General features: G+C 43.6%; 1 protein-coding gene across 1 annotated transcript in view; it reads left to right on the forward strand.

Annotated features, from left to right (window-relative positions):
* The window catches only part of LOC135216396 (transmembrane protein 50A-like), a 63,595-nt gene that overhangs the window by 22,616 nt on the left and 28,788 nt on the right, over positions 1 to 12,191 (forward strand). Inside the window, exon 2 of the mRNA XM_064251680.1 lies at positions 11,865 to 11,977. Within this exon, the coding sequence (XP_064107750.1) occupies positions 11,865 to 11,977 (113 nt within the window). The remainder of the gene's footprint in view (positions 1 to 11,864; positions 11,978 to 12,191) is intronic.

The following is a 12,191-nucleotide window of genomic DNA, read 5'->3' on the forward strand; positions in this document are numbered from 1 at the left end:
CCATAACCAGGTGGTATCCATGGTTCCCTTAAACGATCCACAAGCCCAAAAACAGTTTCAAGCACTCGTGGAGAAGACCGGAAGACACCGAAAAAGTCCACGACGTCAGCTAAGTGTTGGCCTCGGTAATAATAAAAAATTTCAACGCCATATTTCTTCGGCTTCTTGGGGTTAGTACACTTGATGCTTAGACGGTCTTTGTAAGGCTCATCCCCTCATCGAAAGAAAGGTTCTTGCCAGGAACACGAGAGTTTACGCGTTAAAGAATATATTCAAACTGGGCGCACTAAAATGAGGCGATCAGAGTTATTCGGGGTATGGCCCTTCGGTTGAAGGCGTTGAAATATCTGTCCAAGCGGGAAAGTATCATGGGGCTAAATGCCGGGCAATTGGGCGTACTTTAAAAAAAAATTACGCCTCTCCAATAGATCCTGACGTCGGCAGCAGGAATCAATCCAAAAAAAATTGTGGAGCCCCAAAAAAATGCGCCATGTCAGGGAGGTTGCAGCCTCGCCAGTGATATGATATGTCCGTGCGTAGTTCATCCCGGCAATTACCGGGCGTAGTCCGCCGTCTCTGCTACCAGTACGCCAGCAATTCACGCGTAAGAAAACGCTGAACAAAACCCAGAGCAGTCAGGGGAACGGTACGGTGTTGAGCCCAGGATTTGCCGTAAATGGGATGCTATGGAGGTGGGTGGGTCCTCTGTCCCCATCGTCGCTCTCGGACGACCCTCGGCTAGCACGACTATCCGACCTTCTATGTGCCCCTCAGCGGCGCGCGGGCCGGAGACGCGGGCACGATTCCCCACACGAAACCCCCCTCACTGGCCCATCTCCTCACTCAAGCCTTCGCTCTCTGTATCCCCATCATCATCGGCAACAAAAACCTTGATCCTAAATCATCGTCCTCCCCCTCCTCAGATTCCCCTCATAAGCACTAAAACTACTAAATTCTAGTTCACTTTCGGGATGTTGACCTCGAACGGACCATTGGTAGGGGCAAATAATCCTGTCATCACTATGATCAGGAGTAATGTCCTCGGCACTGGATGACCAACCGCCATCAAATGAGGACTGCCAATAATGCTCTCGATCGAGCAAGCCTCCGATAAATAATCGTCAATGTTCCTGTTTGAGCCCGCGCCAACTTCCTACGAATGCCCCTAAGTGACGGCACGATGCTTCCTTGGGGGTTACTAACGGCAATGAGACACATTCGAAGCACTTTCACGACTAGGTGGTCGCAACAGACAACGGCGGTTGAAGGAGCGAGGTCAGTGTTGGGTGATGGTCCTTCGCCAGCACAGTCCAAAACTCTTCTAACACGATTCCCTTCCGGACGGGGTTAAAACATGCCTTTCGCGTGGTTAATACGACGTTCAGGACATCCTCTATGAATGTTTCTGTACAAACACAAAATGTTCAAAGTCTCGCACAAGCTCAGTCAAACACCGATTGCGGCCAAAAGGATCGACGACGGCATGATGCTACGATGAGGCTGGCTGGAGCGAGAAGGAAAGGATTACGCGCATGCGCACTTGGGGCACGCGTAGAACAAAAAATAAACAAACAAAAAAAAACTAACACCTTGATCCGTGACTCCCAGCATCCCTCAAGGCGCGTGATTCAAACAGTTTCGGCTGGTAGGCCTATAAGTATTTTTCCTGCGAATTTTAAAAAAAACTTTTTTTGAGTCGCCGTTATGGTACGTCAATCGCACATACGGGAGACAGTTTGACTCGACGTTTAATACGTCCAACGGCGTAAGAGGTTAAAATTTCATGGAATTTCTCGATTTTGCAAATTTTTGCAGGGAATTGCGGTTCAGGGTCGCACAAACAAGTATTTCATAACAATCAACTTACCTGGCAGATATATACATAGCTAAGACCTCCGTCGTCCCCGACAGAAATTCAAATTTCGCGGCCACTCGCTACAGGTAGTCAGGTGATTTCTCTTACCCGACCTGCCCTGGGTGGCAGGACTAGGAAACCATCCCGTTTTCTATCATATTTTCTATGTCGCGGTGGTAGGTATCAACATTGTTGGTTATTACCTCCTGACTTGGATTCTTTTTTTCAACATTTGATCAACGTTTTCGGCTTTTTGTTGACGTATTTGGATCGTTGTTTTGGCATTCGTACGTGGGCTGTTTTTGGATACACTCTTGGGAATTTTCTCAGTATGTTGATTCTAATGTGAGTTGTGAGAATGGGTGAATGTAGGGCTGCAGGGTGGAGGATACCGAAAGCCTCGGTTGATCCTCACACTGTTATGCCGTAAACGTAGGGGAAGTAGTTCAGTGTTCTGCTTTTTTTTAACACTTGTAAGGAATTCGATGGTTGAAGGCAGAATCCTGGTTGTGAAAGACTTTGACTTCTTATTGAAGAAGTTAGAGAGGAAGAATTAGGAACGATGAAAGGTGTGAGTTCAAGGCTATTGAGCTTTCACTGACCAATCTAATCCTACTGATGTAGATTCTCCCTATGTATCTCATTCTCAGAGTGCTTTTCGGAATGCGCATCGGAAATCGCCTAATCTGAAAGCTACAATTAGAGACATGAAGTCAAGATGGCTGACTTCAAAGGTAAGGGCTAGTGAAAGTGAGCATACAGTGAAGTGAAGTTTCCCAGTGTTGTGGAGGGGGCGGTTTGATCGTCCCTGCGGACGTCCCAGGCCTAGATCTTCCACAGCTCACAAAGGCCCAAGAGGAGAAGGAAAGTCGAAAGCCCTTAAGGAGGTTGTGGGGAATGCCAACGGTCAGACGTCCCTTCAGCTAGCTCTGCTTCGATCGGCAGGAGGCTCAAGGGCGCTATAGAACAGCGTCCTTCGCGAGCTGTCTCGTCACTCTCCTCTCTCATCACCTAAAACGATGGGGGAAGGAGCCGGAAACATTATCGAGACCGCTGAAGCGGCCCTATGGAAGCAAGAACATTGATTCAAGCCAGAGCGCTTCTCGGATGACGCCCCGTCTGTATAAGAAGGCGAAAGGTGGCCGTAGTCACCCTGACGCTTATGAGAAGTACCACCAATCATGCTGTTTCCCGAGTGATGACGAGAGGTGTCATTTGCCACTAGCCGTAGGGAGAAGCCTCAAGAAGGAAGATAATTATGGCGGTTCAGGAAACAACGAGTCATCTTCTGGTGGGATGTTTAGCGCCCCTCGGAAGGACGTGACGCTTCCAATTAAGAAGTCTAGTCCTCTCGCACCTGCCCGAAGAACGGGGGCTGACGAAGAGTTAGTAAGACAAGAAGATCGGAATAGCCTTACCGCACGTCTTTTAGAAGGAAGAGTCATTTCAGCGGATCTTAGACGTGACGCTCAGTCAAGTTGTGACGCCGAGTAGGAAAGCCTTAAGAGAGACGAAGCGTATTCCAGACGCGAAGCGTCATCAAAACGTCAACAAGAGAGTCATACATGACGCTACGGAGAGCGGGGAAGCGGTCATACAGCGTTTCTAAAAGCGCAAGAGAAAGCCGCACAGGTTGTGACCGCCTTCCAGGTCCGACAATAACGGGAAAAAGGAAAGACTTTAATTCCCTTAGCCCCTCCCGATCAGAGAGTTTGTCTCCTCGAGAAGAGGAAAGTTCTTGAAAGGAAGAACAGAAACTCAGAATTATCACGAGTTGGAGCAAAACTCGGATGGATGACGACATGGAAGAGAGGCGTGTTCCAACTATATTTAGGTGTTGACTACCCTGCTTCTGGAGGAATACGGAGACGAGTGACTCACGGCGGCTCCTCCTTCTCCGCGCTCGCTCTTTTCGAGTGCTGAAGGCGAAGAAGCCTTCGTCTTTTTGAAGATGAAGCCCACATCTCGATGACGCGGGCTTTACACGCCTTAGACCTGGATGAAGCCGAAGAAAGACTTAGTCAGGACAGTATGTTGCATGCCTCCAGCAAGATTAGGGGGAGAAAAGAGGTATATGGTACAAGACGGGGGGAAGGAATGTGTCTATCGCTCTCCCTTCTACTACAGAGGCAGAATTTCGACGGTAGTTGACCGCTTCAAGGCGTCCAAGTCTTAATTCTGCGCGCATTACATGGGAGGTATTTCAGAACTGGATCATATCCTCAAGGGACTTTTCCATGTATTGGAAGTCTTCAAATTTTAGATGGTCCCTTGGGTGATGTCCAAGAAAGCTCCACCGATCGCCAGGGAAGTCGAACCCTGAAGCCCTGTTATTTATGCATTTTGTCCTTGCATCGACCAACAAGCAGTACAGGATGGATCTTGAAGTATCTTCATTATTTGGAGCAGGTCTTTTGAAGAAAAAGGGACAGTGTATGGCGCTTCTTAACAAGGCAGTCTCGCATGCTCAGAGGGCAGGCTCTACTATATGCACCACTGTAGGACTATTTGTTCCCTTCTAAGGTTAGTGAGGACATAGCTCACTCTTTAACTGAGGAAGGCGACACAGGATTCTTCTGCACGCAGTCAGCTAGGAAGAAGAAACCTGCTTTAGTTTCGGACAGAAAGAACCTAGCAATTAAGGCAGCCTTTCGGAGGTGGTCCGATATCCAGACCTCCCGCAAGAAGGAAGGGCCCAGAGAGAAGAGGTAAGTCCGCCTTTCGTCCTTTAAAAAGGGAAAATGAAACATTTCTCCTCCAAGCACAAGTTAGGTGCCAGGCTCCTGGGATCGTGGAGGCCTGGACACTGATAGACGCAGACGCGTCTTCACTAAATATTCATAAGGAAGGGATATCGTATCCCTTTCCTGAATACTCCGCCATCCCTAACGTTCAATACCAAGGGAACCTATCAGCCAAGTACAAGGATCCTTTGCTGAGGGATACTATTTCGATCGAGTGGACAAATGTTGGACAAGAGGGCAGTAGAACTAGTACTGGATCAAACTCCCCGGGGTTTTACAATCGACTTTTTTCTAGTGGCGGAAAGCCTCGGGAGGCTGGAGACCAGTACTAGACGTCAGCGCTCTGAAACATAATTTGTCAGAAGGAGAAGTTATCCAGGAGACGTCTGCTTCAGTCTAGCATCATTACGACAAGGAGATTGGATGGGGTCTCTAGATCTCCAAGACGACTACTTTCACGTGCCCGATACACCTTCGTCGAAGAAGTAAGTACCTCCGTTTCAAGACGGGGGGGAAGGTCTTTCAGTGCAGAGCCTTGTGTTGTCGGCCTGTCACAGCTCCTAGGGCTTCACAAGCCTGCTGAGGAAATGTGGCGAGATTTGTTCATCTCAAAGGAGTGAAATGTCTCGATGTACCTAGACGACTGGCTCATCAGGGCCAGATCGGAGAGACAGCGTGTTGAGGACATAAAGTTAACTCTGGATTTTGACCAAGGCCGTTGGGATTGCTTGTGAACCTCGAGAAGTCTCAGCTGACCCCCAGACAAGACCTAGTCTATCTGGGGATTCGGATGGATTCTCGGGGTTTTCGAGTTTTTCCTTCGCAAGAGAGAACCGCAAAAGGTTTGAGGATAATCTCTCTCTTCTTAGAGAAGCAGCAAACGTCAGCGAGGAATGGTTGAGCCTTCTGGGGACGCTTTCCTCGCTGGAACAATTCTTCCCTCTCGGAAGACTTCATATCCGTCCACTTCAATTCTTCCTCAAGAAGTCTTGGAGCTGGAAAAACGGACAACTGTCGGACGTTTTTCCCATTCCAGTGGAGGTAAAGGCCACACCTACAGTGGTGTTGCTACCTCTGGAAGAGAACAAAGGGATCTCTCTAAGATCACAGAACCCAGACCTAGTGTTGTTCTCCGACGCGTCGGAGACGGGTTGGGGTTGGGGAGCGACATTAGGCTCGGAGGAAGTGTCAGGGCAACCTGGGAACCAGCACAGGTGTCTCTGGCACATAAATTGCAAAGAGCTCTTCGCCGTACACCTGGCTTTGAAGAGCCTAGAACCTCTGGTGAGAGACAAGATAGTGCAAGTAACGTGGACAACACAACCGCACTTGCCTACATTCGGAAACAGGGAGGGACACACTCCTCGTTCCTTTACGAACTCACGAGGGACCTATTACTTTGGACGTCTCACAGGAACATCTCCCTGCTGACAAGGTTCGTACAGGGAGTAAGGAATGTGAGGGCGGACAGGCTCAGCAGGAGGAACCAGGTCCTTCATACAGAATGGACTCTGCACGAGAAGTGTCTCTCGATCTCTGGTCTCTGTGGGGAACTCCTCATGTGGATCTCTTCGCAACATACATTTCAAAAAGGCTCCCAGTGTTTTGCTCGGTCGTGGAAGACCCAAGAGCAATTATGGTAGACGCCTTCCTGCTAAACTGGTCTCGAGTGGACGTTTTACGCTTTTCCCCCATTCAAAATCCTGGGGTTAGTATTGAAAAAGTTTGTGGCGTCAAACAAAAAGAGACGAGGATGACTTTAATAGCCCCCTTTTGGCCGGCCCAGGAATGGTTCACGGAGGTGGTAGAGTGGATCGTAGACTTTCCCAAGATCCCTACCAGAAAGGACGGATCTTCTCAAACAACCACACTTCAAGAGGTACCATCAAAACCTCCCCGCTCTCGCTCTGACTGCCTTCGACTATCGAAAGACTTGTCAGAGCGAGAGGCTTTTCTCGCGAAGTGGCAAGCGCTATCGCGAGAGCTCGCAGAACCTCCACTACGAAAGTATACCAGTCGAAGTGGGAGGTCTTTAGAAGGTGGTGTAGAGCCAAGAAGTTGTCCTACTCCTCTACCTCTATAGCGGAAATTAAAGCGGATTTTCTTGCTATTCCTGAGAGTAAAATCTCATCTAGCCGTATCCACAATAAAGGGATACAGGAGTATGCTCTCGGCTGTATTCAGGAAACAGAGGTTTAGATCTGGCAAATAACAAAGATCTCCACGATCTCATAAGATCTTTTTGAGACTTCAAAGTCTAAGGACCAGTACCTCCGAACTGGAACTTGGACGTAGTCCTCAAATATCTGTCTTCGGATAGATTCGAGCCTCCGCATCGGGCATCATTTAGAGACATAACTAGAAAATGCCTATTTCTTTTATCGTTAGCGACGGCAAAAAGAATTAGTGAGTTACAAGCTCTGCAGGATAAAGTAGGATTCAAGGGAGACTCGGCGATTTGCTCGTTTAAGACTCTGTTTTTAGCGAAAAACGAGAATCCCACGAATCCCTGGCCTAGGTCATTCGAAGTCAAAGGAATGTCTAGTCTCGTAGGCAGAGAAGCAGAGAGGTCCTCTATGCCCTGTTAGAGCTCTGAAGTTCTATCTTCAGAGGAAGCGTCAGTTGGGAGGCTCTAGACAAGGTCTTTAGTGCGCGGTAAAAGACCCCACAAGACTGATGTCAAAGAATGCTCTAGCGTTCTTTGTAAGAAACGTCATTACGGACGCTCATAAGGTCTGTCCTGACGAACAATTACAACTACTGAGGGTAAAAGCTCATGAAGTAAGAGCGGTTGCGACGTCTCTCTCGTTTTATAAGAATATGTCGCTTAAAAACATTATAGATACGACATATTGGAGATGCAACTCAGTATTGCATCTCATTACTTGAAAGACGTGCGTGTGACGTATGAGAAGTGCTTTTCTCTAGGGTCCTATCGTATCGGCAGATACGATTCTGGGTACGGGAGCCGACACCAATCCTTAAAATGTATATACTGTTCTTCTGTTTGGATATGGTCGAGAATCTCTTCGAACAATGGAGGATTCAGGCTCGCACGGGCGGCCGTCTATGTTGTTCATAGAGAATTCCTCGTCATATCCAATTAGTTGAGTATAATTTTTTTTTGAAAAAATTATGTATGTGTGCGTAGTGGTTTTTGAGTTACGGTTGTTGTGACGAGTTCGGGGATAACTCGTAACAATCCTTAGTTCTAACACATGGTTAGGATCAGGTGGTCGGGATTGGTTGTGTGCTCCTTCATAAGGTGTATTGTCATATAAGTGGATCAGCACCCATTGACAAAGTCCTTTTAGGCTCTGCTGAGTAAGTGGGTAAGACCCCATCGGCAGACCCACAAGAACTCTTGGCCATAGATCACATATCTCGCTAAAGTTTCTTGAGGTGATGCAGACTACTGGGCAACACCACCAAGTCTACCACCTATCAGGTAGGAACCAAGGTTTTATTTATACCTACAACATATGGTTGTTTACCTGTCTATTCCATATAGTAGCTGGTCTCTTACCCTCCACCGAAGGTGCCAATCAGCTATGTATATATCTGACAGGTAAGTTGATTGTATGAAAATGATATTGTTATGTTACAATAAAGTTTCATACATACTTACCTGGCAGATATATACAATTAAAGGCCCACCCAGCCTCCCCGCGGAGGAGCAGGTGGAAGAGAGAAATATGATAGAAAACAACCGGGGATGGTTCCTAGTCCTGCCACCCAGGGCAGGTCGGTAGATCACCTGACCTACTCTGTAGCGAGTGGCGCGAAATTTGAATTTCTCTGTCGGGGACGACGGAGTCTTAGCTATGTATATATCTGCAGGAAGTAGTAGTATGAAACTTTATTGTAAAACATAACAATATCATTTTCGTAGGTTTCCACCTTTTTTTTTTTCAGAGCATAAGTGAAACTATTCTTGTTCATGATACGATCCGGCGTGTGAATATGCTTGTCGAGCATTATTTTAAATTCGAGTATTCCCCTGTTATGCTCTCTCTCTCTCTCTCTCTCTCTCTCTCTCTCTCTCTCTCTCAGGACGTTTTTTATCTACTAGGAATAACCAGTAGGTCTGTTTTAAAAGAATCGAGCACTAGGCCTATATATTTTACCCTAATAACCTAACGTAATAACTCTCCATAAAAATTTGTTAATATAATTTGCATAACCTTTATGGTCTGAACGGCATTTCTACAAATGTATGGACTCGTTAGACCAACGGCGCTAGCGGCGCTGTTAACTGAACATTTGTGCCGTAAAGATACCTTTAAAATGCCTTATTTTTTTAATGAATATTTTTGACGACCGCCGTAAAACCGATTCGCCGCTGAGTGATTGCGCCGTTAACCGCGGGCCGCCTGTTATAGTATATATATATATATATATATATATAATATATATATATATATATACTATATATATATATAATATATATATAGATATATAGATATATAGATATATAGATATATATAGATATATAGATATATAGATATACATATACCTATACACATATACACATATATATATATATATATATATATATATATATATATATATATATATATATGTATATGTATATATATATATATATATATATTATATATATATATATATTATAATCCCCAAAAAGCTCATAAATTTCTGTTATGCAATAATACTTGACTGGATCGATTACGCAAATTCAGTCTTAAATTTCACAGTTGGGATATGATTCGAAGATTTGAGGTAATAGGTTGAAGTGAAAAAGGTGGAGTTAGTATTGTGGGTAGAGGTAGAGGTAGAGGGGGGAAGGGGTGGTTGGGGTCTGTCGTCTCCCTACTAACCAGATGGTGATTTTACGGGTGTTCTGGTTGCTTGCGACCGACTTTCTTATTTTTTATATAGCGAGCCTGTTTCCCAGGTGCAAGGACAGGTCCTGGTGTCGGTCATGAAGGTTCTATCTTTGCCTAAATAACAGACAGTGGCCCTGCATTGTAAGCCTTGCAATTCCCGGAACTAGGCCTATTCACCTGAAGAATGCAGCAGAGGTTAGAGCCTTTCTCGAAGATGGTGTTTTATGCTCGGTCCTAGAAGCTAGAATCAGAACTACCAACCACCCCCAACTTCTCCATTGAATCTAGGTGCATTCATGGTTGATTATGTTTATGTCGCAGAGATTTTCCCTTCACATTCTATTGATACTTGCATGGTTTTATGCATCTTCGCTAAAATAATTGATAATACACTATAATATTAAATATTTGTTTCCACATTGCTCGAAATATACATTGGTAATGTTGGTAATCCTGTGTTGAACGAGAATTTCAAATTGTTTCGTTTCTATAGTTTGAAGTAATTGCTATACTTTAAAATAATTACTATTACCATAATTTTTTCTTATGATTGTTATAAATATCATAGATTTGATATTTGTGCATCATATGTTAGCTTTATTTTGCTTGATAGAGCTTTCACTGTAGAAAAAAAATATTTTTTTCAGCTACGAGTTGTAGTTGCCAGTTAGTGAATTTCGAACGAAATTCTCTGAAATTTGTCGCTTCAGTTTTGGAACTTACTGTACCAAGAGACAAAAACTCCATTATGCAGAAATGGATACGAACACGCGTATAAAGCTCCACCTACCCTCTCCCCCCCCCTCCACCCCTTTCCTTCGTCCCTTCGCCTTCCTTTCTCTCTCTCTCTCTCTCTCTCTCTCTCTCTCTCTCTCTCTCTCTCTCTCTCTTTCTCGCCATTCGGTATGTGTTGACCCTCCAAACTGGGTATAAGACTACACACAAAACGTTGAAATTGGTGAAATTAGGCTATGTATTGGAAGTATATATATGTAAATATTGAAGCAATTTTATCATTATTGCATTACTATGACAACTAGAATTCATGGAAACAGTTTATAATAATGAAACAGCGTATGTGTGAAGCCTCCACTAATGTGGCAACGATGATTTTGCCATTCTTAGCATGCAAACATTAAAGGTTACATTTATTTCTGTCATACGGTTATTAAAGAAATTCAAAATACTAATATAGACTGAAATCTATGAAAAGTGCTAGCAAAAACAAAAAAGCAAAAAAAAAATATATATATATATACTAATTCAATTATCCGTAGTCGTTCCTCTATGCACTTCTCCGTAGTCGTTCCTCTATGGTTTTCGGCAGCCAGATGTACGAAAACGTTAGAAAAATTTGATTGTGTCTACTTTAGAAATATCTATAATTTTTCGGGTAATTTTGGTTGCAAAAAAGGGAGGGATAATATACATGAATTAAATTAGAAATTCTTAAAAACAAAGTAAATTTAAACTAAATAATGAGTAAAGTAAACAATTTAGGGAATAAAACTTTGCAGTTTCGTCGTCTGCTGTTCGTAATTGTGTTTGTGGCGCGCGCTTAGGAACCAGCAACAGCAACGGGTTTAAAGTGCAATGTGGAGTGAACTGAGACCAAACTGCGTATAATAACAATCAAATAAGCACTGTGGAGTTTCAGTTGTGATGGCAGTAAGGATAAAAATCACCGATTACAAGGTAAGAATGAATTCAGTTCAAACCATGACCCCGGGAATAAAAAGTTTCATACTTTCAGTAATATAGCAACAAAATGTTGTTTTATTGTGCTGATTACACTGCAAAACTTGAGTAAGATCAATAAACGTTACATACATACGCTAACATTGTTCAAATGATTGCTGGGAAAGATGATTTTCGTCACTGTTCAAAACTGGTACATCCCATGGTAGCCGCCATATTGGATTTCAAAACTGCCTTGAAAAAATATTTTACGAAGAGCGTCACATGCTTATTTTAGTTCGTATGGGGCTTTCATATATCACATTATGTTGACGAAACTTCAATCTTTTGAATGGTATGCTTGGAGTTGTAATTGTATTCTTGTTTCACCATTTAAATATCGAGTGAATAAGACCTGTACACCGTGATAAGGGTTGGTAGTCGCTGGTGTTTTACCCTAGATATCCAGGAAAAATGCATGTTATCTTGAATATATGGTGTTGAGTAAAATGCCCTTGGAAGTAGATATGTATGCATATCATCATCACTTATATGCACTTTCTTTTGTTATGGGAAAGAGAAGTTTGGTAATTTGTTGCCCAAATGAAGTATTATGAGAGAGAGGGTAATGTACCGCGTGAGTGGGTCAAAGAAAGTCAGGGCAGTTATTGAATTATGAATTGATTTACTACTTTATATTTTTTAAATAAATGGTTTACTCGGAAGTGTTTTTTCTTTCAGTTCTTTTTGGGATGGTGGTTTGTTATTGATGCAGCTGCACAGTACCCAAGCAATGATGTGTTCAACCATGCCTATCATGCATGTGGGGTTATTGCTACTTTAGCCATGCTCATGTAAGTAAAGCTAGTAACTGTTTTAGATAATTTTATTTAAGCTTTATTTTATGGTTATGCAAGGTTTAAACATTGCATTAATTTTTCCTTTGTTTGATAATTATTGATTGTTTTCAGATTAATTAGTTATATATAAAAATATTAAACCCAAACTTTAATGTACATATGCACTTTATAGAGAAAGTCACCCTTGGATTGTTTGGTTTAGCAGGTA

Source organism: Macrobrachium nipponense, chromosome 6, assembly GCF_015104395.2.
Source record: "Macrobrachium nipponense isolate FS-2020 chromosome 6, ASM1510439v2, whole genome shotgun sequence".
NCBI lineage: Eukaryota > Metazoa > Arthropoda > Malacostraca > Decapoda > Palaemonidae > Macrobrachium > Macrobrachium nipponense.